The following is a 25743-nucleotide window of genomic DNA, read 5'->3' as shown; positions in this document are numbered from 1 at the left end:
AGGGTTGAAGGGGAGGGGAGAGGCAGGGAGGGGAGCAGAGAAAAATGTAGAACTCAATAAAAATCAATTTAAAAATATTGCATAAGTTCTTGCAGAGGACTTGGGTTTGATTCCCAGTACTAACATGGTGGCTCACAACTGCTGATAGCTCCCATTCCAGGGGATCTGATGATGGGATTTGCTGGGATCTGATGCTCTCTTCTGACCTTGGAAGGTACCTACCTGCACACACACATGGTCTATGTAAACTCACACAGGCACACATGCATACACATAAATAAATAATAAACTTTAAAAAAATAAATTCAAAGCAAACATCATTAAGCCTTATCTGCCATTTAGATCCCAAAGAAAACTGTTAATTTATTATTTATTTCTTCCTATACCATTTACCACCCATATTTCTCTTTTCTTAGTGGAATCCTAAGAATTAGGCCTTTGACCCAATAAACTCTTCTTTATGATCTGCTCTGCTGGGTTCCCTGAACAGGCTTCTTAAGTGTGCCATCTTGGGAGTTGGCCCAAGGCTGCTTGATCGTCTTCGCTTCCCAAACAGTTGTTTATTTCTCTAGAAGTGACTCCATCTTGGGTTTACAAACTGGCCTCTCCCGTCAGTACAAATTCCACCCAGCAGTGTGGGATCTTTCCATCAAAGAACACCATTTAGATGCCAAGCGATGAGCAATGTGGCACCCTAGGTAAGACGTTCCCAGCTTGTGGAGCAAGTTCCTGCCTTGCAGACGGGGAGGCTGGGCCTTCATCACTGCAATGGAATGGAGGAGGCCTTGGCTGGGGGCCTGCCTTGTCAGAGCTGGAAAGGTGCTGGAGAACCATGTTAGCATTCTTGAGAATATGAGTCTGCCTCGGGCTCCTTTATAAATATGGCTTGACTCAGTCGGTGTGTGATTGGCACCTGGGAGACATGAGATGGTTACTGTTCTTTGGGGCCCTTGTTGGGTCAGGCATCTGCGGCCGAGACAAATTCTTTGGGTGAGTTTCTTCTGAACTTTATTACCATTATTTAGTTATTTCAGCAATCTGGGAGCCAAATGGAGTGATGAAACCTGTGGTGGTGGAGCTTGGGGAAGGACTTGGGCTTTTAAATCTCTCTGTCCCTGTGTCATCCTGGATCAGCCACTTCTCTCTGACACCGGATTTCTTCTGTGAAACCAGAGCTAGTGGTCTCCTCAGGCCTTCCCCATCTCCCCAATCTCCTAATTCTGGGTCTTCCCCCTCCCTCTTTCTAAGGTCAGTTCTAGGCATTTCCTACACCATTGCCTAGGAAGAACAGCCAGAAAGGCTTTGTCAGTTTCTGCAAGGCTTACAGGGAGAAGCTGGGTCACAGGCTTTGGGGACAGAGTCTCAGTCAGTGGTGAAGCCCATGTATTGCTGGTAGTTTCCCAGGCTTCTGGAACAAAGAGATCCAATGGGTCTTGCTTAGCTACACTATGGAAATGCACACCAGGCCTCGGTGTAAGTGTGTGTGCACAGGGCCACACGCTCACCACAGAAGACTGTGGTACTGATGGAGGACAGGAAGTCGGAGAGGCAGGGGAATGACAGGGATGCTCTGGTACGCAGGTAGAGGACTGCATTAGAATAACTCATCACTGCGGAACACTCTGCCTTCTGCAAAGAGCCTTCGTGTGCATCCTCTTATGGATCATGTAACCGCTCTGTCAGGCAAGGCTGTTATTTTCCTCAATTTAAACATAAAAAAAACCCCACGGTCTTAAAAAGGTTAAAGAACCTGCCCCAAATTACTTAGCTGGTAAGCAGGAAGCCGGAATGCTGCAAGCAAAGCTCATACCCTTTTCTGTAGCAGAAGTCAATCAAATGGAACGCTCCGTGCCACGGATCTACCTGTGTATGCAAGCTTATTCTCTATTATGTTATCTGGCTAAAGGGACCCGAGGGCTGGTTATTGAAGCAATTACTTACATGAGATTGAGTAACTTTTATGGGGATGACGGTTCCTACCTGCCCCTGCTGCCAAACAGCTCGGAGAGGTTAGGCATAGCAGGTGGCCCAGGAGGAAGATTCTGCAGGCAGCTCAGCAGTAGGTGTGCCATGACTACACTCACTGCTGCGTAGGCTGACGCAGGGAGCTGTCAGGCTCCCACTGCGTCTATTCATGTGGCGGAAAAAAAAATCTCTATTTTTCCCGATTCAGACCTTTCTCCTGATACAGTGGGCACCGGGGCTGAGCCATCGGGGCTGGGTGCTGGAGGATTCGCGGCAGGAGTTGTGCACACAAAGGGTCCCTGTGCGGGAGCTGATTACAAACGGTGTTAATCAAACGTGCTGTGGCGTCTCCCAGTCTGTTCTTACTTTGTAGTATTAGGGACCTCAGTGGAGGTGGAAGGATCTTTCCTGGGATCTGTCCGCATGTCGTGGATACCCAATTCAGTGGCTGGAGAGGCCGCAGGGGAGCTGGACTCTGAGCATCTGATTGGTTGGGAAGCCGGACTGGAGACTGGGTAGCGGATATGAGGATGGTGGTTTCTCCCCCCCACCCCATCTCCTGCCCTTGCAGCTTGGTTCTCCTAGCTCCCAGGTCTCTCTCGTTCTCCTGGTATCACCTGTCCTACTTTTCAGATGTCTTAAGGATGAGACAGTGGCCAGGATGCATGGAGGTGTTGGGCAGGTGGAGAACAGGAAGTAGTTGCAGAGCTGGTAGCTGGCAAGCATCCCAGGGTTTCCCGAGGTCACCTCTTATTACTATTAGTCATAGCTGCTAAGCCTGGGCAGGGATGGAGGTGAGAGAGACACAGAGAACTGACCACTTAGCTGCCTTCCTGGTAATAGGGGAGGGGTAGAAGCTGAGCTGCTGGAACAATGACTGAGCATCCCCGGTATGGGACAGGTGTGAGGGTGAGTGAGCAGACATCACCGGTCATGATGCCAAAGACATCTTGGTGTCCTGGGAGTTGGAGAGAGTCAGAAGAGCTGTTAGAACAACCATACTGAGCAGGAGGGGCAGATGAAACACCCGCGAATCCCAACAGTTCCCTTCTCCCAGGCCAATTGCCATCTCCAGAAAGAGCTAAAGGGCAAGGTCTTTGAGTGAATTCCAGCTAGTGCAGTGGGCTGAGGTCAACCAGCTGCCCAGTCGGGAGCCGGAAAGGGTATTTTCCCAGCAGAGATGAGGTCAATGAAGGCAAGAAAAAGCTTGCCCTTTGCATGGTAGCCGCTCTTCTTTTCCACAGCACGATGCTGATGCTCATAAGGAGAATGGTAGACCCTACTCTACCATCGCCACCAATTTTTAGAGCTATTGTACTTAGCTTTGGTTAGGGAAAGCTTCGTGCTTCACATGACCTTGTCTTGAAGATTAGGCGGGAGCCTACCAGGTGCTCACGGACAGGGAATACCATATACAAAGGCACACAAAGGCATCTGAGTGGAATGAACGTGAACTTTCAGGGGAACTGGAACCAAAGCATGCAAAGGTGGGGGAGAGACGGGGAAGATGCTCCATGCGGTACCAGATCGTCTGCCTTGCCTCTTCCTGCACACGGTAGGTGTGTGCATCTTTGACCTGTGTAGCTTGGCCCATTAGAACGTGAGAGAATAGGCTGTGAACATTTTTCCAGGGCCGGTAAAGTCACTGTGTCCCGTTGTCATGGACTGTGCTTGGAAGCATGGGGGGTTTGGCTGTGACATCACCACGTTGGAGAGAGGAACGAACATGTGCACACATTAGAGCCTGGATGAATGTGTCGTCTGCTCTTCATACTCCAAAGAGTTCTTTAGCTGTCCCTCTTTCTTTCCCTGGTCCTTTTCCACCACCACCCCCCTTTCTCTGTGACCACTCTTTGGAAAAGGCCTAATTTTGCCACCCAAGATGTCACTCCTTCTAGCATGCGCATTGAAGAAAGATTTGTTTTTATTAGTTTTAATTATGTGTGTGTGTGTGTGTGTGTGTGTGCCCGAGGAAGCCAGAGGCATCAGCTACCCTGGAACAGGAGTCACAGGCAGTTGTGAGGTTGTGAGCCAGTCAGATGTGGGTGCTGAGGACCTAACATGGGTCATTTGCAAGAACAGTCCGTGTGCTTAACTGCCAAACTGCCTCTCTGGCCCCTAGCATGCTCATCTTAAAGACACTCCTGTTCTGGAGTGTTAGAGATGGTGGATCAGGGTGTGCGTCTGCCAAACTGGCCTTCGTCCTCAGTTACAAAGGTCTACTCTCCACCAAACCCGCTTTGAGGCTGCTTGCCTTCGACAGAGAAATGGTAGTCTGATACCCCATCTTTTCTGGGCTGTAGTCCAACTCTTTGCAGGCCCCGTGGGTTACATATTAGTCAACTCTCTGTTTCTATAACAAAATCCTTGAAGCTGGGTGCTTTCGTTACTCTTTCTGTGGCTGTGATAAAATATTTTGACAAAAGCAGCCCAAGGGAGGAAGGGCTTATTCTGGCTCACAGTTTGAGGATGTGGGCCATCCTAAGGGAAGTCTTGAAGCAGCTGGTCACTTGCGTCCATAGAAGGGAGCCACGGGAACCCATGTTAACTGTGTTTCTATTTTAGTCCAGGTCCTAAGCCTGAGGCCACCTCCTTTAGGTTGGCTCTTCCCACCTCACCTCTACAGCTCCTCACAGGTGTGCCAGAGGCTTGTCTCCTGGGTAATTTTAGGTCCGGTGAGGTTAATAATTACTATTCACTGACACGCTGGATCACATACAAAGAAAAAAAAAAGATTTATCTCACTCATAGCTTTGGAAGTGGACAATCCAAGATTGGGCTACCCTGTCTATTCTGCCTTGGCGAGGGTTCCTGTGTGTGGCATTATGGAGGTTAGTGTATGTGAGAATTGGGGATAGTGTGGCAAGTCAGGATGCCAGAGAGTCTTCATGCTCCGTCTTTTAAACTTACTTTCTTAGGAACTGACTCCACAAAACCGACTTCCAGAGGCCCATTCGATCCATTAGATCAACTGGAGATCAGACTTGAATCTGTGGGGCATGTACAAACCCTATCTGAACCGTTGCAACTTCAGCGGAGAAGCCAAACTAGGCTTCCTGTAGGGCTCTCTGCAGGTTTCATGGGATGCTGTTAGCTGCCTACTTCCAGGACCCCAGGAGGAGGGCTAGGGTGAAAAGGTGTGAGACTTGGGTACTGGCATCTTACCCAGTCCAGTCACCTGTGCTGAGAACAGCTCTGCATTGTGCCTTGTCTTTTGTACCCGGCCTAGCTCTTCCCTGAACTTTCCAGAACTAAGTGAAACACTGGAAGTCCATCCGGATTGAACCGGTTTTCTGGTGAGGAGCCTCCACGTGAGCCTCACATTTAGTTCCCTGTGACAGAGCCATTTACTCTGTCAACAGGTCCTTCAGCCCACATCCCTCTCCAGCAGCTCCTCCGGCATTCACTCCTGTCAGGAATGACGCATGTGACAGAGTCGAGTGCGGATTCATTTGGCCGTCACCTAGCAACGCCTAATGGCTCCGCTGGCTCTCTGCGAGCTGAGAGCTCAAAGACGGCTTTTCAGGCCTAGCCTTCTCCCACCCACGCAGGACTTGGGGGCCCTCATCCCCTGCCAACGCTGCAGAAGCTGAATGATGCATAGGAAACAAGAGCGGGACGAGCGACAGGAGGGGGGCTGCCGCTAAACAGGCTTCTTCCGGGCGCTCTCAGGGCCCGCGAGGCAGCCATGAATCTCAGGTTGAGCCGCATACCCTACCTAGTCCACGTCCAATCCCACTGCAAAGCACATGTGTGGGGCTGGGAGGAATAGTTAGTGCCCTCATCCCGGCCTCCCGGGACAGAGGGTCTGTTCCCAAAAGTTCCCCGCTCTTCCAGGCATGAAGGTTCCCTCCGTCCGGGTGTCAGCCCTCGCCTTTGACAGTGAAGAAGTGTTTCTTTATGTCTTGACTCAGCCTGGAGCCTCACTCAGGGACATTCCTTTCTGTAAAAATATATATGTTTTTCATTATAAAGTAATATGACCAGATTGCAGAAAACAGATACAAGAGGGGAAAAAGTAAGCCATCCATAATCCCACGACCCAAACGAGCCCTGGCAGCGTTTGCTTGATTTCCGTTGTCTGTTTTGCTTCCAGTCCAGCTGCTTTTCCCATACTGGTAATCATGGCGTACATACAATCCCGCGTCCTGCTCCTTCACTTAATATCCCCCTTAAAGTTGGACATAAGCACTTTTCCATCCTTGCCACACAGCCTTGTTTTTAATGGCTATACATTATAACCAAAGACTAGACTGTTTCCTTCCCTGCAGCACAGCCCTGTCTGGGATGGTGGGTTGGGGGGTCCACTTGCCAGCTGAGAGCTCACCATTATCGCCCTCTCCCTATTCCCTCCCCTTCTCCAGGGACCAAGTTTTTAGGATTAATGTCAGAAATGAAGACGAGATCAGAATACTGACTCAGCTAGTGAATTCCGACCACTTTAAGGTATGTATGTGGTTCTTCTTCGTCCTCTGGAATGTTCCGAGTTTGAGGAGGAACGATCCTTGTGTTTGTTTTTATCCCTGCGTGTTTTCCGTTCATAGTGGAGTATTAGCTAACATGCCAGTCACACGGGTGGGCAGCGAGTGAGAGAGGGGCAGGGGAGAAGGCCTGCGGGGCTCAGTGTTGATGCTTTGTTAGTTGGGAGGCCTGAGCTGTGGGCTCCGGCTTCCTGTAGCCCCCCCACCCCCATGTCTCTTGGGCTTTGTTAGGTACTGGGCCGCATGTCTGACCAGATATGCCAGTGAAATGGGGGATGTTTGTCCCTGGGCGGGACTCAGGGGTCACCCCGGCTTCCAACAGTGGTTCTAAAGAACCTGAGCTCAATGTCATGTTTTACCCGAGCTGTTTTTTTAACCTGATGCATTTCTGTTCACCTCAGCTCAATGTCTGGAAATCTCCCTCCACTTTTGGTCGGCCCGTGGACATCCTCGTCCCCTCTGTCAGCCTGTTGCCTGTCAAGTCCTTCCTGAAGTCCCAGGGCTTAGACTACTCAGTGACAATTGAAGACCTCCAGGTGGGTAGGCCAGGAACTCTTGCTGGTCTTGCATAATAAGATGAAGCCACCAATAAGACTGGACCTGGGAGGTTTTAAGAATGTCCAGTGTCATCCTTTCTCGCCTCCCAGGTGAAGAAGTTGAGACAGATGGAAGCAGAGTGTAATAACTCGTTCCGGGGCGAGCGTGCTGTAGGGATAGGTAGCTGCACAGATCTCCATCTAAGTCCTGACTTGCTAACCACTAGTCTGTGTCCTTGGGCAAGCGTGTGCCCTCATGAGCCTCCATTTCATCCTTGCTATGATGGTGATCATGATTCCCACTTCAACAGTGTATAGAGGTAATGCTTCTATCAACTATATAGAATACATCTAACAGTAGCTGGCACACCATGGATGCTTCCGTAGGTAATCATTCATCCTCCTTTTTCATATCTGAAGTTAGAAGGCAAGTGTGTGTGGGTGGGTGGGGGATACTGGGAACCAATCAAAAGAGGTATCTTTTGAGAAAGCGAATGTCACTGATAGTTCCCAGCAGAGGGAACAGCGCCGTACAGCCCCACAACCTACATTCAACAGCAGGACGGTGCCCCTGACTCACGCTCTCTCCTTCACCAAGGAGGGTTATGGACTAATTGTTGATTTGGCCTGGGTTTTTCCTGATGGTGTGAGCAGCTGTGAGCTTATTAATCATCCTCACATGGCACAGACATCTGCCAAGAACCTTCAAAGTATGAGTGCTTATAAGAATTTCTTTGTTTCTGAATGGCTTCCCAAGCTGTGTGCTTCAGAGCCACTGGATACCAGATGCGAGCTGATGCCTAGAGATTTCGTACCATAGAAAAGCCGAATCGCGCACATGTTACTTCCAGGGAGCAAGCGGGTTTTGCGGGGGATAATGGAAATCGGATATTAAAAAGCAAGGTTTTATAGATATATGGGAAAAATATCTGACCCTCCCTCTTTTTTTAAAAATGAAAGGCAGGATGGTTTGTTATTATTTTTAATTGTGTCACACCGGCTACATAATCAACACACATAATTATAGACAGCTCTTCTTCTGGGTATGAACATTGCACTAGTTTCACGTGCCGAAAAGTTTCGATAGAACCAAGAATGTTAGGGAATAAAGACCTTCAGCTTAGGAACACTGATAATTCCATTGTCTTACCCCACAGAATTAATGGAAACCCCTTGGGAATTAGTAGCATTAGAATGTGATGTAGTCAAGACGAAAGCGATTTTTAGCTGTATGCAGCATGAACTTACCTTCTCTTGAATTGTAATCTCTGGTTTGTATAATTTACGGTCTCTAGCCCCTTTAGACCTCGGACATTTGTGTTGCTTGTTACCCTGAGGGTGATGCCATCTTGGCCAATCTATGCACCCAGATAAACCTGTATCTCCAGGGGATCCCTTCTTCACCATGTTTCTGTGTCTTTTTTATTTTTTTTTCAGGCCCTTTTAGATAATGAAGACAAAGAAATGCAACACAGTGAAGGGCAGGAGCGGAGTGGCGACAGCTTCAACTACGGATCTTACCATTCCTTGGAAGCTGTAAGTGTTTCAAAGCACGCTTGAGGCCAACACTCTCTGCTTGCCCGGCTTTGTAACTTCTCTCCTTCTATCCACCTTCAGCACGGTATCACTTCGTGGAAGGGGCTAAAATGTGTGCACTTTAAAGCCTTCCCCTCCACCAGCACCTATGTGCCCGTGAAACACAGCTGCAGTTTCCCCGACAGACACCCCGCTCCAGCAGCCTTTTAAAGGAAACCATGATATAATGGAGGTCGTTCCAGTCCTTGTAATTCATCCTTCTCCCCCATTGGAACCCCTAGCCCAGAATCAAATGCCATGTACTCCGGGCAAGCAGACAAGCGGTTATTTCCAAGGTTAACCAAATATTTCCACTCATTTTTCATGACTCCCTATACCGTATACTCGTTCCACGGTGCAATTTGGTGCTCTGTGTAGTTAGAAACCACTTTATATAGCTGACTTTCAAGGTAAGCCAAACTTTCAAATGAAGAATTTGGAGCTGAATAATTTCATATGATACTGGAACTTGAGAAGTCAAAAGGGACCTCAGAATGGAACAGTATCATTCGCAACATGGGTCTCTTTTGTCCCAAGTGTCTCTTTCGTTAGCTTGCAGACTCTCCTAGCTCGGGACCTCCTCCCAAATCTCAACTGTTCATCTCCCTCCTCTACCTTAATACGTGCTGTTCTTTATGTGCAGACACCATGTTCCTGGCACCTTTTTCATGAGGCGTATACCTCAAGTTGTTTTTCTCCCAGATGAGGGATTAGTTCAAAGGCTGGCCAACTATTTCTACTTCTTTCCCATGGTTGTCAGTAGCTTTGTTTATTGTATACACTTCCAACAGTTCTGCCCCTTGAGCCCTCTTGTGACCAATGACATACATCTGCAAAACAGCTGGATAAAGTTAGGAGCTCAGTTCAGTTTCAGGCCACGGGCGAAAGCAGAGCTCAGGGTCCACACAGGGATCAAACCCATAACACGTTAGCCTCACTAAAGTGGGGCCCTCCCCAGCTGACCTAGCCCGTTGCAAATGTCAACCAGGGACCAAGAGAGGCCATCCACTTACCTTTCCAGCTGTCTGTCTGCCTCACTTTCTCATCTGCTTGCTCCTGTTCCCATTGACTCGGGTGCCCCTTGTACAGTGAAGCGACCTCTAGCTAGCCCTTGTTCCCAGAGGCCTGTGACTGTGCCCTCTCTCTCTCTTGGCCAGCTCATTCAGGGTTCTTCCTAAAACCAACTCTGAGTGGCTCCTGTCCTGGTACCACTTAGGCTATTCTAGGTCTCCAGTGGGAATCCCACGTTTCCTGCTGCCAGGGTTTCTGATTTCAAGTCTTTGCGTGGCGATGGCTGACATGTGAATTTGCACCTCACATCTGGTATAGCTTGGAGGTTTTTAATACAGTTTTCCATTTATCCACCTATACATTTCTTGCCTATTATCTCTCTATCTCCCTCTCATCTGTCTGTCTGTCTATCTATCTATCTATCTATCTATCTATCAATCATCTATCTATCTATCTATCTATCTATCTATCTATCTATCATGTGTACGGGTGTTCATGTGCCATGGAACTAACGTGGAAGTCAAGAGGACAAGCAGTTTTCTCCTTCCATCATGTGTGTGCCAGGAGTCAAATGCAGACCTCACCTTGTCAGACGTGGTAGCTTGTGCCTGCTAAGTCATCATCAATGGCCCCAGCCTTGTGTTTAACCTCTCTCTCTCTCTCTCTCTCTCTCTCTCTCTCTCTCTCTCTCTCTCTCTCTCTCTCTCTCTCTTTCTCTCTTCCTTTCTTTCTGTTTTTGAGACAGGATCTCTCTGTGTAGTTCTGGCTGTTCTGGAACTCACTCTGTAGACCAGGCTGGCCTCAGACTCACAGAGATCCTCCTGCTTCTGCAGCCCGAGTGCTGGGATTAAAGGCGGGCTGCACCACAGTCAGCTTGTTTTAACTTTTTGTGGGCGACTTTCTTTTTCTTATGGCCCATGGCATCTACTCTGCTTTTCTTCAGTCTCTAGAGTCTGTGGGTTGGAAGAATTTTCAGGATGTCCCCCCTCCCCTTTGTTTTGAGACAAAGTCTTACATAGCATGTTGGCATGGCCTCCAGTTCCCCATGTAGTTGAGGATGACCTGGAACTCGGGATCCTTCTGCTTTCTGAATGCTGCCATTATAGGTGTGTACTACCACCCCTGATGTATGGGGTCCTGGGGATTGAACCCAGTGGCTCATGAATGCTCAACAAGTATTCTATTAACTGAGTTAGATATTCAACCTTCCAAGACCTTTGTGTGATAAACAAGAATTTTATTCCTCTATTACTCTCTCCCTTATTTATTATTTTTATGAGACAGGGGCTCTCATTGAACCTGGGCTCAGACTGGCTGGCCAGTGGTCCTCAGGGATCCTCCTGTCTGTGTTTCCCATCACTAGAGTTACAGTGCACACCACCACCACGCCAAGTTTTCTTCTTTTTTTAAAATTGTTTTTATTGAGCTATATATTTTTCTCTGCTCCCCTCCCTTTCTCTTCCCTCCCCCCACTCTCTCCCATGGTCCTCATAGTCCCAATTTATTCAGGAGATACTTCCCAAGTAGATTAGACCCATGTATGTCTCTCTTAGGGTCCTCTTTGTTGTCTAGGTTCTCTGGGATTATGATTTGTAGGCTGGTTTTCTTTACTTTATGTCTAAATGCCACTTTTGAGTGAGTACATATGATAATTGTCTTTCTGGGTCTGGGTTACCTCACTCAATATGATGTTTTCTAGATCCATCAATTTGCCTGCAAATTTCAAGATGTCATTTTTTTCTGCTGTTTAGTACTTCATTGTGTAAATGTACCACATTTTCCTTATCCATTCTTTGGTCAAGGGGAATTTAGGTTGTTTTCAGTTTTTGTCTGTGACAAACAATGCTGCTATGAACATAGTTGAGCACATGTCCTTGTGGTATGATTGAGCATCCTTTGGATATATGCCCAAAAGTGGTATTACTGGGTCTTGAAGAAGGTCTTTTCCTAGTTTTCTGAGAAATAGCCACACTGACATCCAGAGGGGCTGTACCAGCTTGCATTCCCACCAGCAATGCAGAAGTGTTCCTTTTACCCCACAACCTCTCCAGCATAAGTTGTCATCAGTGTCTTTGATCTTGGCCATTCTTAGAGGTGTAAGATGGAATCTCAGAGTTGTTTTGATTTGCATTTCTCTGATGGCTGAGGATGTTGAACATTTCCTGAAGTGTCTTTCAGTCATTTTAGATTCCTCTGTTGAGAGTTCTCTGTTAAGGTCTGCACCCCATTTTTTAATTGGATTATTTGTTCTTTTGATGACCAGTTTCCTGCCCAGCTTTTTATGTGGTTTTAGGGAGCCTGGGCTCAGGTCCTCTTTCATGGTGAGCATTTATTCATGGAGCTATTTATATTTCTTATTTTATTTTAGCTTTTTTTTTCTTTTTTTGAGACAGAGTTTCTCTGTGTAGCCCTAGCTACCCTAGAACTTACTCTGTGACCAGGCTGACCTTGAACTCACAAAGATCTACCTGTCTCTGCCTCCTGAGTGCTAAGACCAAAGGCATACCACATGTGGCTTCTTTTTTTATTTTATATTATACTTTATTTGTATTGTTTGTGTGGGGGACACATACACATTGTAAATGTTTTTTGTTGTTATTGTTTTGTTTTGATTTTTGGTAGAGAACAATTTAGCGAGTCCTGCCATTCAGAGCATTGGTAGGCAGGCCTATTCTGATGATCCAGTCCAGCATGATTCCAAGAGCCACACTTTGGAGCAGTATCTGTTTAAGTCTCTCTGCTTTACCTAAGTGGACTACAACTTTGCAAACAACTGACATGTGTATCCTCTAGAAAACTGCAGAAAGTAGCTCTGCAGGCAATCCCCTGTTGTAGCACTCCATGCCAGTAATGCGGCCAACCCCAAGGTTCGACAAGGAACTCAAGAGTGACAAGATAAGGCTCCCAGATACCCCGCCAATAATGGAATAGAATTATTTTTTATTCTTTTAATTTTTGCTTTTTTTCAAGAAAGGATTTCCCTGTATAGCCCTGACTGTTCTGGAACTTACTCTGTAGACCAGACTGGCCTCGAACTCACAGAGATCCACCTGCCTCTTCTTCCCGAGTGCTGAGATTGAAGGCGTGCGCCACCACTGCCTGGCTTGCACAAAGGAGCAGAATTTTAAAATATCATTGAGTAGTGGTGCATGCCTGTTATTGCAGCTTTTGCGAGAATGAGGTAGGGAGACTCCAAGTTCAGGACTAGGGTGGGCTACATAGGAAAACTGCAATTCAACAAATTAAAAAAAAAATCTTTAAAAAGTGTCTTTGGTTCACTTTTCCACACTTCAGATTTACCACGAGATGGACAGTATTGCCACAGACTTCCCCGACCTGGCAAGCAGAGTGAAGATCGGAGAGACATTTGAAAAGCGACCCATGTATGTTCTGAAGGTGAGACCTAAGGCCTTTCCAAGGGTCCTGACTTGACACAAACTTCTGGATCATAATTTACAATACTCAGCTAAGGTCTGCCAAAGAGAGGCCAGCTTTATAACCCCACTGGTTCTCAGGAAGGGATTGTAGTTTCAAGTCATCTTTGCTTAATCAGATATTTTGATCTGATTGAATCCCCTGCTCTTATCTGTAGGGGTGTTAGAAAGAGCATATCCCATTCTGAGAGGCTCAAAGGAGAGGCCTTAAGTTAGTGTTCCTTAAGACTCTCAGAGGCCCACAGTCTGCCTTCAGAGGCCACCTAGCCAGTTAGGCACAGAACTCAGGTGGCTTACATCAGAGTAGATGTAACTCTAAGTCCAACCTCGGGTTGTTGGCTGCATGGAGCCCCATTTCCAGGTATTTCTATTCGCGTGTGTCTTGGCAAAAGAGGTAGAGAACTATGACAATGACATAAATTACGTAAATAATCCAGCTGAATGCCTGGAAAGGAATTTGGGCATAAAAACCACGGAACAACTGGGGATGCTAAGAGTTCGCCAACCCCTTAGCTTCGTAGAAGCCAAGTTTACGGCAAATAGCTGGCAGGAGGGGAGACACACCGCTGAGCTGGCTCCTTTAAAATAATTACGTTTAGATTATTTGCCCATCTGATAGAGACCCCGGCTTCATTAGCACCAAGCTCTGACCCACAGAGCCCCGGTGCAACGGCAAAGGCAGCAGCAGAATTCATTACCGCTATTTACAAAGAGCTATAGTGAAGCTTCCTTGGCAATTTAAAACCGAATTCATTTATTACCTCAGCAGAAGAGTCTGGTTCGTGCACCCTTGTGTTTTTCTCTGCTGGGAGACCATTCGAGATCTTTCAAGGGACACACTATTCTTTTCCAACCACACTAGCATTCTGACCCACGATACCAATTGTTTCTCCTTTCCATTTGCTCTCAAAGCTGGAGAGGTTTGGGCTGCCCAGAGCCGCAGCCAACCAATTAAGCTCCCAGGTCACGGATAAGCCCGATAAATAGACGGTGCCCTCAGGAACATTTGGTCTCTGAATTATCTTAAATGAATTAAATGAATAGGAGTGGGCTGGGGAGAGGAGAGGTGAGGAGAGACGGGGACTGGCGGGTCATTTTCCGGCCTCTCTTCCCTTCTGCAGTTCAGCACGGGAGGAGGCAAGAAGAGGCCTGCCATTTGGCTGAATGCGGGCATCCATTCCCGTGAGTGGATCTCACAGGCCACTGCCATCTGGACTGCGAGGAAGGTCATGTCGCCCGGAATTAGCCAAGGGTTCTGGTGGGCCTGGGGTAGGGGGGACAGATCCATGCTGTGTAGCTGGGCCCAGGGGATTAGGTAGGAAGCTACTGTGCACAGACTTAATAGGCTGGCATCTTCTCGGGTGGGGGAAGTGAACCGTCAAAGCTCCTCTGTCAGCCCTCTCGCTGTGGTAAAGTGACATGCTTGCGAACAAGCTAACGGATTTCAAAGGTGGACCCTGCGAAAGGGACCAGGGCCTCACTCAGCACCTAACTGAGATCCGTTTTGCCTTCATCCCCTTCCAAGCTCTGCAGGGTCCCTGAGTTCTCATTTTGCCTCCAGATCCTTCAAGAAACTCCTTTGAGTCAGTGCCGGGAGAAAAGGGTGGAGTACTTGGAAGGAGTGAACAGAGCCACCTTCTGTCACTCGACAGTTAATATTGTCGTGCAGTCCTGTCCCAGGCTTTGAGGGACTCAGAGGGCTTTAGAGAGAGCCCATGGGGTTTCAGAGGGTAGAGGCCATCCAAGAGCATCCATCTTAGCAGGGTGCTGGGCATCTCAGGGAAACACCCACTCTGCCGTGATATTGCTGACAAGGGTGTTGTCTCTGCTTAGATTGTGACCGATTACCAAAAGGATCCAGCTCTTACCTCCATCTTGGAGAAAGTGGATATTTTTGTGCTGCCTGTGGCCAATCCTGATGGATACGTGTACACACAAACCCATGTGAGTAATTCCAAATGGCCGCGGCCTGGGCTCAACTCCCTGGTTGGATTCCATGTTTTGCGAGTGCCTTTGGAGAAGATTTCCACCAATGTGTGTGTTAGATGCTCCTTTGGGGTTTTTCTTTTCCAGTCAGCCTCTGAGCCACCAGGGAATATATTATTGCTACTTTAGAGAGAATAGTCTAAGAAACTCTCTATTGTGGGTCTTGAACAATTTTCAACGTTTTACCTATCTTCTATTCATCTTTTTCTCTCCCACACAATTTATTTTCTTGACATATTTTAAAGCAAATCCCAGACATCATGTTATTCCATCTACAACGACCTTAGCATGCATCTCTAGCTGCTGATAATAATAATAAAAAAAACCCAAACCCACTACTGCACTGTCACCTTTGAAAAATTAATGGGAGTTCTTTAATATCCTCCAACACTCCCCCATTATTTAAAAAAAAAAAACCATCTCTTAGGAGTCAATTTGTCGAAGTCAGGATCCAATAAGGTCTGTGCACGGGAGCTGAGGCTGTGTCTCTGATGTCTTTATTCATCCAGTAGCACCCCAAACACATCCTTTGAAAATGTCATTCATTTGTTGGAGAAACTAAGTCATTTCCTGTGTAATGTCTCACATTCCGCGTTTGCTTGATGGCTTCTTTGTTGTGCGATTTAATTTGTTCCCTTATTCCCTGCTTGAGAGCGTGATTGAATTCAGGTGACTGCCTTAGAATATAATAGGCCCCGTTGTATGTCTGCGGCGTGGGTGATGTTCAATGGCCATTGCTTCCCTTTCTGCACGAGACAATAGGGATTCAATGCATCCAGATGGGACCGGCTTGGTTCGTCTATAGAAAGATCTCATCAGGGCAGTTTGAGGGGGTCACTGTCTTTTTTTTTTTTTTTTTTTTTTTTTTTTTTTTTTTTTTTTTTTTTTTTTTTTTTTTTTTTTTTTTTGTGACAGTGTCTTACTATGTATGTGTTCCTGATTGGCTTGGAGTTATGTTAAGCAGGTTGGCTTTAAATGCACAGAGATCTACCTGCCTCTGCCTCCCAAGTATTGGGATTAAAGGTATATGTCACCATACCTGGTCCCAAATTCCTTCTTAAAGCCAGAGGTATGCACCTTCTCCCCTGTGAGGGTTGACAGCAGAGTGCCAAGGCAGTGGACTGGAGTCTAGGCAGGGACCCATGCAGCTCAGCCCATCTGTTGTGGTCTTAGCTTCCAGAGAAACCTTTACTGCTCCTGTATCCTGACATACCTTGAGTGTTTGGGGGCTTTTTCAGAATCGATTATGGAGGAAGACGCGGTCCCGGAACCCAGGAAGCCGTTGTATTGGAGCTGACCCAAACAGAAACTGGAATGCCAGTTTCGCAGGTAGGTGGGGAGGCAGAGTCAACCCCACAGCACTGGATGAACCTGTCCACGAATGCCTGCAGGGTGGGATAGGAAGCCAGTCTTCATTCTGCTCTTCTTCCATTTGCTGTGAGACCCCGGGACCTCCCTGAGGCTCTCTGTGTCTGCGTGTGTTCTGTTTTGTTTTTAAGTCTTATTGTTGTGATTTTGAAAGGGAATGATTCAATCATCTCTGCCCTCCTGAGAAAACAGTGGGTCAGACGGTCTTTGCATTGTGATTATGACTGTTAGTTTCAAATATTTATTTATTTACCTAATTGATTTGTTGTGGTGAGGCTTTGCACATTCTAGTCGAGTGCTCCACGACTGAACTGCTTTTTACACTAATGTTTTAAAAACCACACGCATCTCAGACACATGATTCCAAGGCCTCTCTTTAGCCCTGGCCATTCCAGCTTTGCCTGGGCAAATTGTGGCTGGGTAGAAGGGTTCCTGACGGCAAGCCAAAAGAGAACAGTTAGCACTGTTACTCTAATGGGCCTGTAGCAAAACTTAAATTCTAGCAGCCCCTCTTCTTCTTGCTAGTGTTAATCAGCAGCTAGCAGACATGGAAAGCAAGAATGAGGTGATCTGGGTTCTGAGATCCAGGTGCTTAAAAGCCATCCCCACAAAAGTATCACCCATTGTACATGTATTTTGTTCTTGCTTAAAAGCCATCCCCACAAAAGTACCCCCTATTGTACATGTATTTTGTTCTTCTTGCCCATTGGATGGATTTTTGTTCTTGAAACTCAAGGATAATCTCAAGATTACATAACTGATAAAAAAAATCACCAAATAAACTTCACCCTCCAGTTTTAAATTTACGAGCTCAAGGCCAATGTGGACTACGTAAAATCTGTGTATGAAATCCTGTGTTGAAAACAAAAACAAAACAAAATAAATTATAAGTATTTATTTTACTTTTTTGCTGTACCAGGAATCAAATCCAGGGCCTGTGTGTGCCAGGCAAGCTCTTTACCATTGAGCTATACCCTGGTATCCCAGCATTTTGTTTTGAGTGGATTTATTTTAATTATATAGAAATGTCATAAAAATCACAGGGAAAATAATGATTGGAGGATGGTAACCAGCTAGCCTGTCAGTCAGTCACTCAGTCATGACTGTCTCTCGCTCTTACACACACACACACACACACACACACACACACACACACACACACACGTACACGCACGCATGCACACACGCATGCACGCACACACACACATACACACGCACGCAAACTCACATGCCAAGGCATGCTTTCCTGTGAAACAATGCAGAAGGCAATCTATCAAAATACCTGTTAAGTAATCAAGAGATTTTTTTAAAAACCACAACAATAGATTATTTTTGGCAGCAGTTGGCCATTAAGACCTGAACCAATAGAATAAGTTGACACCAGAATAAATGGAGTCATTTTCATTATTTATTGGTATTCATATTAATTATCAAGCATACTTATTAATTACAACTTGTTCTTGAGTGTGACATTAATTATTTATGACAACTGCTATTAGCACAATACAAGGTCAACTCTATCCACTTAAAAAAGTCGCAATACTTTTCCTTCTCATTTGTAGCAACGTCCCCCGCCCCCAAACTCCCTCCTTGTCCCTTCCCCAGAATCTGTACCTGCCATGAATAGATTCTTAGGGGCATCTTGATAAATACCTGTCTACCATTCCAGTCAGACTTGGGGTTGACAGTCCTCATGTCTGTCTTCTTGGCCTTTGGGTTACTTGTTACCGATAAACTCTTCTCCGCAGGAGAAGGGGCCAGCCATAACCCCTGCTCTGAAGTGTACCATGGCTCCCACCCTAATTCTGAAGTGGAGGTGAAATCAGTGGTGGATTTTATTCAAAAGCATGGGGATTTCAAATGCTTCATTGACCTGCATAGCTACTCACAGCTGCTGATATATCCCTATGGGTACACAGTCAAGAAGGCCCCAGATGCTGAGGAGCTGGTAAGTGATGGAGGGTCTCTGCCTAGTCCCCGACCGCTTGACTTTGGCACAGCCAAGGTGGCTGACTGAGCTACATAGCTTTCGAGGGCAAATACAGGCGCCTTAGAGAATATTTCCCTGCGCTTTGATTTGTGCCATCAGACCCAGGAGGGACAGAAAGAAGATAGTCCCTCTCTCATCTCTCTGAGTTCTAAGACTTTGTCCAGCCTGCACATTTGATTTTTCTAGCTAGAACATGACACAGGTTCGCTACTTGCTAAAGACCGTGGTTGGCACCGTAATGGGAAGGGGAGGCGTCTTCGCTCTGGTTAAGGAAGAAGTAAAGGTCATAGGTCATAGCCTAGGGGTTCTGTGTCACAGCCATGACTCACTCCTGGAAAAGGGAAGGTACCTATAGGTGGACCAGTAGGAGTGGCATCTTCAGAGTAGCTGCAAGCCTTTGCCCCATGCTGGTATGGTCTGCTGGGGCTCCACCCTGTTCCCAGGCCACCACTAGCCCACAAGTCTGTGTGTTGAAGAAGCCCCACCCAGACTCATGGCTAGATGTGGACCAAATTTTGGTTCTCTATTCAAGGCCTCCTTACTCTTGAGCATACTTGGCCTTCGGTCATGTTCCTGAACTCAACATTCCTCTCCTTTAGGATATCTTAGTACTCCGTCTTAACTAGATCCCCCTCGGGCTTGGCAAGAAGCTCTCTAGGCCTTAGGAAAACTTGCGCGAAGCTCTTCCAGCCAGAGTCTCTAGTGCATGCTTCCCGAGAGCTCACTGGTCTCTGCTCACCTCCCAGGATGATGTGGCGAGGAGTGCAGCCGAAGCTCTGGCTTCCCACTCGGGCACGAAGTACCAAGTAGGACCCACTTGCACCACTGTCTGTGAGTACGCCTGCGTGGGAGGTATTTAGAAAGTGCCTTGGGAGGAAACTTGAAATGGGGCTGGAGGAAGGATGTGGGCTTTACTTCCTTGTTGTTGTCTGATTGTTTCGGTAGTGAGACCAGAATTTTTTTTATTGGTATTTATTGAGCTATACATTTTTCTTTGCTCCCCTCCCTGCCTCTCCCCTCCCTCCTTCAATCCTCCCCCAAGGTCCCCATGCTCCCAATTTACTCAGGAGATCTTGTCTTTCTCTATTTTCTACTTCTAGACCAGAATTCATGCTAGGACTTTGCGACAAATGGCTATTGTAGGCTGTCATCTTCATCTGGGTCACTACTGCTCACATGTGTTTATCATGTGCCCTTGATGAGTTAGGGCCCGTCAGCAGGTAGACTCTCCCTTCCTTATTTGGATTACGATTCCTGACATGTTTTATCAAAAAGCTATCAAAAGCCTATCCGCCATTTTCGTATGTGTGTTTTAGTCTGCACATGTGCATGTGTGTACACATGTATGTGCATGTGTGTACACATGTGTGTATGTGCATGTGGGGGCCAGAGGTCAATGTTGGGTGCTGTCTAATCGCTACTGTTTCCTACTTTCTCTTCTGAGACCGGGTCTCTCACTGATTGGCTAGACCGGCTGGCCAGCAAGTTCCAGGCATCTGCTTGTCTCTGCGCACTAACACGAGGGTTACAGACCCACGCCACCATGTTTGCTTTGATCTGTGTGAGTGCCGGGGATCCCAGACTCAGGTTCACGTGCTTGAGTTGTTTCCCCAGCTCCCTATCCATTTTAGAGGAAACTCCCAGCTTTGTGTCGGGAGATGGGTGGTAGCGATATAGGTGTTAGGATGAACAAGAGGAAAGGAGTCCTCTAACTAGGATTAGTATCTCGCAAAAAAGAAAAGAAACCTACCAAGTCCCCGAATCTAAACATGGCCTTGAAGCTTGTCACCCACAGCCTCTTTTGGAGGACTTTATTTGTTCTGGTCTCATCTGGGCAGCTTCTGTTGACATCTTGCCAAGGCTCTTATTTTGGGAGTCTGTCTTCAAGGGATGGGGAAATGCCATACGGCGCAGCTCTGGCTAAATGGCAAGCATGAGTGTGGACACGGGAAGAGCAGTTCTGCTCCCTTGTAATGGAGTTGTCCCTCAACAGTGCCTTCTCCATGGCAACCACTGTCTCCTTTGCCTCTGATCTCAGCTCTCTCATCTCTGTGTGTGTAGCTACAAAGCAACATAAAGCAGTTAGCACGATGCTGGTGTTTGTCTTGCTAATTGCAGCAACAATCCATTAATTATTCATAGTTTATTGCTATTAGTGTGGTTAAATGGGAACTCTTCAGAGGACACATCTGGAGACTAGCTCCACCCTCCGCTTAATCAGCCAGGAGTGATGGCGGATGAGAGAGCGAGGGGAGACGTGCTAGGTGTCCCTTGAGGAGGTCTTCCCCAAGATCTTTGTGGGTCACCAGGGTCCCTGCTTTTGGGTCAGACATCAGTTTAAATAATGGCCTTGTTTTCCCACATCAAACACATTCTTTCCCCCAGCGTGAGCTGTGTCAAGTCAAGGGATACTCACCAGATGCCTCAGAGGAGGAGGAGGAGGGCTCTCTGGAGGCTAAGAGCGGGAAAACTTCACACCGTTCCAGACTCTGTACTCTTCAGGTCTTCTCTGCCTCTGCTGCTTTCTAGAAGAGGAGTTGGTTTTTGTATATTAGAAGTCTGTCGCAGCCAGGGGCTCTGGCACGTGCCACATCCGTGGTTGACATCTGTACCTCTACGTGCTGGCCCTTCCTTAGGGTCATCATTTTAGACGAAAGTAATCCTCACTTTCTTGCCTTTTTAAACAAAGCACAGAGAAAAGGGTTCAGCCCCTCCCCACCTCCACAACTGAGTGGTTTTCTGAGGATTAATTATTACATCCTGAGGACCCGATATGTCATTTTGGACTGTAAGGTCCTTCTGCTAACTAGCTTCACCCCATTTTATGCTTTAAGTCTTGTGTCTGCTTTTTTTTTTCAAAATTAATGCTTTTTAAAGTTATTATAGAAAATAATGAGCTCCACAGTAGTGTTCTCATGCATATATGTCCTGCTCATATATGTCTGTCACACGACACCCACCTCCTCCCACGGGTTTGTCTGCTCTTCAGAGTCTTATGTCTCCTTCCTCCTGTCAGGCTGTCATGGCCATTTGTCCTGTCCCTGAGCATCCCGCTCCTTTTCTCTTTACTGATTCTGATTCACTCAGGGCTTCTGAGCTGGTATGCTCTGGGGCTCATGAGACTATGATAAATCATGGTTTCTAAGGATGCTTGTGACAGCGTTACTTATCAGCACGAAAGTCTGGTGTTCATCTAAAATGTCCATCAGGAGAGGGCCAGATCATAACACAATTGCTGCATTCATACAGGGGAGCATTAAGCTGCCCTTAAATGAATTAGGTGGATCAATGTGTCCTAATGGGGAATGATCATCAAGTGTTAATTGAAAAGTAGAACGTGTAGAACGGTGTTAATAGTATATTCCTGCCGGCACATGTGCGCGCGTACGTGCATGCATTCACGTGCGTTTGTGTGTGTGTGTGTTTTAAAAGATCTAGGGAGATAGCTTGGTTAGTAAGGGGCTCTCTTGCAAGCATGAGGACTAAGTTTGATCCCTCAAACCTGTATAAACCAAGCATTGTGTTGTGCACATTTAAGCTCATGCTGAAGAGATGGAGACAACTTAGCACCACCGGTGAGTTCCAGGCCAGTGGGAATCCTTGTCTTGAAACACACAGTAGACAGCTGTGAGGAACAGCATCTGAGGTTGATCTCCAGCCTCCACATGTATGTGCACACCCATATGTCTGCATGAGCACCCATATATGTATACGTGCGAATACAAGCAAGAGTAGGTACACATTGAGTAAGGAATTAAACAAAATGGAGTTTATGAACATGATCACTTTGAATCCTATCTGCTTCCTTCCGATATCTTTCAAGTATGTTACGAAATATTTGAGTTTATCATATAAAGGACCACTGGACATGCTAGGTACTGTTTGCTTTCAGCTGGAGCATTTTCTCAGGGCACACATACTGTGGGGATCACACAAGGGTTTCTGAGAGCATAGCAGAGCCCATTCCATTCCCTTGGGAACATACGGTCTCCGAGGAAGCTGTATCTTTAGGAAAGTGTGTCCATGAGAAACAGTTCTCAGGAATAAGGGAAAGAAAGGGACTGATCTTACGTTATCAGAAGGGTCAATCCACCAGATGGACCTCAAGTCGGTTGGATGGACCACTTGAAAGGATATGGGCTTAAATTCCCAGCTCTGTCATGTTCTGCCTGTATTTCCTTAGCTGCTTTCCCACCCGAAGACTGGACTTTTCCCATCTATAAACCAAGGGCAGTAAAAAAAAAAAATCACTGGATTTTAAAGATAAAGATACCATGAGGGACCTGCTCATGGCAGATGCTGAGAAAAGAACATCTGCTATCGTCATCAGTTTATTAGTGATGATTGTCATTTTATGAGTGACAGTACATTTTCCACTTGTAGGTCAGTTCCTGCTCTAGTAGTGTGCCTGGGAAGAAGTAGAAAAATAGACCTCCTATGTCTTTCAAGTCTTCCGGCAAGGGAAGTCCCAAGGAATGTGTTTCCTTTTCCTGTGTATCAGTTATCTCTTGCTGTGTTAAAAAAAAAAAAAAAACAAAAAACAAAAAACAAAAAACAAAACTAGGCTAAAACCTCCCAGCTTAACGTGATAAACATTTCTTTTCTTACCTGGTTTATGCGGGTCAAAAATTTAAAAAAATCTTATGTGGACAGCTCTGGGGCAGGGTCTTGCAGGAGGTCACAGTCAAGTTGTGTTCCCAGGATGCAGTCTAGTGGACTTCAGGGAGCAGTCTGCTTGTAGGGTGGCCCGCTCCAGTGTCCAATGAATTAATGCTGATTCTTGGCAGGAGGTTGCATTTCTTCACTGAGCCTCTTCGTTGGGCACCCTGGGCATCCTTTCAACAGTGACAGCTGGTTCTTCCCAGACCAGTGGCCCAAAGACAAGCAAGGCAGAGCCACACTGGCTCGCATACCAACTTTCTGCAGTAGCTTGTTATCTCCGGGTATGAGGCCAGCCTTATTCTGTCTGAAAGAGGATGACACAGGGCACCATTTCAAGGAGACAGGGATCGCTGGGGCTAGCGGGGGATGCCTGTCTCACTTGATTCCGAACTCGCTAGGTTTGAGTTTCCTGGAGGATTGTAGCGATCTAGTAAGAAAATGGGAATGGGGATTCCATTTTGTGGCATATGTATACATGTTATATGTTTGTGTTTATGCATGTTCACATGTATACATGTATTCGAACATGCAGGTAGAGGAATTCACTGTCTTTTTTCAATCATTTCCAACCTTATTGAAGCTGGGTCTCCCCAGAGTTTGTCCATTCAGCTAGTCTTGCTAGCCAGGTTGCTGCAAAGATATTCTGTCTCCGCCTCCTGAGCACTGTGGTTAGAAGTGGGCCACCATGCCTAACCAACATTGTGTGGAGTCTAGGGATCTGAACTCTACTGCACAAGCTTGCATGGCAAGTGGTTCGCCCACTGAGACATCTCCCCAGCCTTGGGAATGAGGATTAAAACCTCTTAGCTTGAGGCTTGAACAGAACTTCACGGTGCGGGATGGATAAGCCCTATGGATGGAGCCAATGTGTCCTTTTGAACATATATGTCTTAGGACCTGGGGACTTCCAGAAAGAGCTCTGGATTCTAAGGAACTCCATCCTGTAATTGGACCGCCAGCTATCAAATAACACCAGGGAGACATTATCAATTCCCACTAGCCCTTATAACTTAAATTAACACATATTTTTAGTAATTTACATTCTACCACATGGCTTTTACCTCTCTCCTATTTTGTGTGTCCAACTCGTTCCACGTCCTGGTGGCATCTCCTGAGTGCCTCGATTCCCTCCTCTTCCTTTCTCTCCCCGGAAATCCTGCCTTTACTTCCTGCCTAGCTATTGGCCGTCCAGCTTTTCATGACACCAATGACACATCTTCACACAGCGCACAGATATCCCAGACACCATCCAGACAGAGGGCCCTTTCCCACAGTGCCCTAGAGGGAAGTTGGCGTCAATGGTATCCTCTTCTGTCTTACAGACCCAGCCAGTGGGAGCAGCATCGACTGGGCATATGACAACGGCATCAAGTATGCCTTCACATTTGAGCTGAGAGACACCGGGCACTATGGCTTCCTCTTGCCGGCCAAGCAGATCATCCCCACCGCAGAGGAGACCTGGCTAGGACTGAAGACCATCATGGAACATGTGCGGGACAACCTCTACTAGTCAAGGAACCCACGTATTTCAGCCATAAGCCACCACGGAGGCCGCTGTTAAAGAAGATCACTTTTCCTGCGTGGATCAGAGCCTTCCTGGCTCAGCTGGCTCTCCATCAGTACTGCTCCCTAGAGAGCAACCTCTTGGTGGGCCCGTGAGGAGCTCTTCCATGAGTGTAGTGCTTGGTCCTGCTATGTTGCTGAGCCCCTGGTATACCTCTCTACCCATGCATGGTTGGGCATGCCCCAGTCACATAGATATGGCTGCCTCACTTTCGGAACACCTCTCGTGGCTCTCTGGTCTCTACATCTAGCCAGGCCAGGGATCTGGCTCCAGCGGGGAACTATGGGAACTGCTGGGGGAGACAGTGCTTATCTTTAGAACTCCTTGTATTTTCCCTCTTTCTGACTTGTTTTTCTTTCTTTTTTCTTTTAGACAGGGTCTTACTATGTCGCCCATGCTAGCCTGAAACTCCTGGGTCAAACAGTGTTTCTACCTCAGTCTCCCCAGGAGTGGGGTCCAGCTCAGAAACACACTTTTCTTTGAGGAACAAATCCTATTGAACCATCAACATTGGTCTTTCTGGCCTGCCTATTCTTCCTACTCCTATTACTGTTGTTGTTGTTATTGATAGGGTCTCTCTATGTAGCCATGGCTATCCCGGAACTTGCTATATAGACCAAGTTGGCCTCGAACTTACAGAGAGACCCCTGGCTCTGCCTCTGAAGTACATTAAAGAGATTAAAGATGGGCATCACCACACCTGGCTCCTCTTAATTTTTTTTTTTTTTGTTGGCTTGAGCATACAGCCAGGCTCTTGTCCATCCCAAGGCTCGGTGTTCAGATGATGCCCGTTATTGTTACCCTCTTCTCTTTATGTTTGGCGTTACTGAGACTCTCAGAAAGGTCAGTTGTACTATAGGGGATGTTCACATGGGTCTCGGAGGAAATGGGGAGTAGACTGCAGGATCACTCGGTGAGCACCATCTGTCCCATTGGTCTCCTCTCCGCTCTGCCTTTTGAACTCACTTCAGAGATCTTGCCCTCACCCCACAGGCCCTAAATCATCCCTATAGCCTGGACAATCTCAGGCCCTCAGCACATTCCAGCTTGAGCCCTGGTGTCTCCTGTGTTTCCGCCTCCTGGCTTCTTTCCTCCTGTGTTCAAAGTCACCTTCTATTTGCATCCTGGACCCTGAGTACCAACCGGGAACAAGACTTCATCAGCAGCCAGA

General features: G+C 46.9%; 1 protein-coding gene across 2 annotated transcripts; it reads left to right on the top strand.

Annotated features, from left to right (window-relative positions):
• Positions 1 to 922: 922 nt before the first annotated feature.
• Cpa4 (carboxypeptidase A4) lies at positions 923 to 25297 on the top strand. Of its 2 annotated transcripts, XM_050141533.1 has the most exons (11): positions 923 to 990; positions 6330 to 6411; positions 6848 to 6982; positions 8420 to 8518; positions 12863 to 12964; positions 14124 to 14228; positions 14836 to 14946; positions 16227 to 16317; positions 18105 to 18304; positions 19093 to 19177; positions 24331 to 25297. In XM_050141533.1, exons 1-11 carry the CDS (start codon positions 923 to 925, stop codon positions 24516 to 24518), a joined length of 1266 nt encoding a protein of 421 aa, XP_049997490.1. In that variant the 3' UTR covers positions 24519 to 25297. The 2 variants fall into 2 exon arrangements, with proteins under 2 accessions (XP_049997490.1, XP_049997491.1); XM_050141534.1 differs by lacking the exon at positions 8420 to 8518.
• The last annotated feature ends 446 nt before the right edge of the window (positions 25298 to 25743 follow it).

Source organism: Alexandromys fortis, unplaced genomic scaffold (assembly GCF_014885135.2).
Source record: "Alexandromys fortis isolate MF-2015 unplaced genomic scaffold, M_Fortis_MF-2015_v1.1 scaffold_44, whole genome shotgun sequence".
In the NCBI taxonomy this organism is placed as follows: domain Eukaryota; kingdom Metazoa; phylum Chordata; class Mammalia; order Rodentia; family Cricetidae; genus Alexandromys; species Alexandromys fortis.
This window is presented reverse-complemented; position numbering and strand designations above follow the sequence as displayed.

Bases quoted from the DNA above. Each gene is read 5' to 3' on its own strand.
- Cpa4 (XM_050141533.1), top strand. From the start codon at position 923: ATGAGATGGTTACTGTTCTTTGGGGCCCTTGTTGGGTCAGGCATCTGC. The intron at 6,412-6,847 runs GTATGTATGTGG...TGTTCACCTCAG, and splicing joins TGAATTCCGACCACTTTAAG to CTCAATGTCTGGAAATCTCC. The intron at 18,305-19,092 runs GTAAGTGATGGA...CTCACCTCCCAG, and splicing joins CCCCAGATGCTGAGGAGCTG to GATGATGTGGCGAGGAGTGC.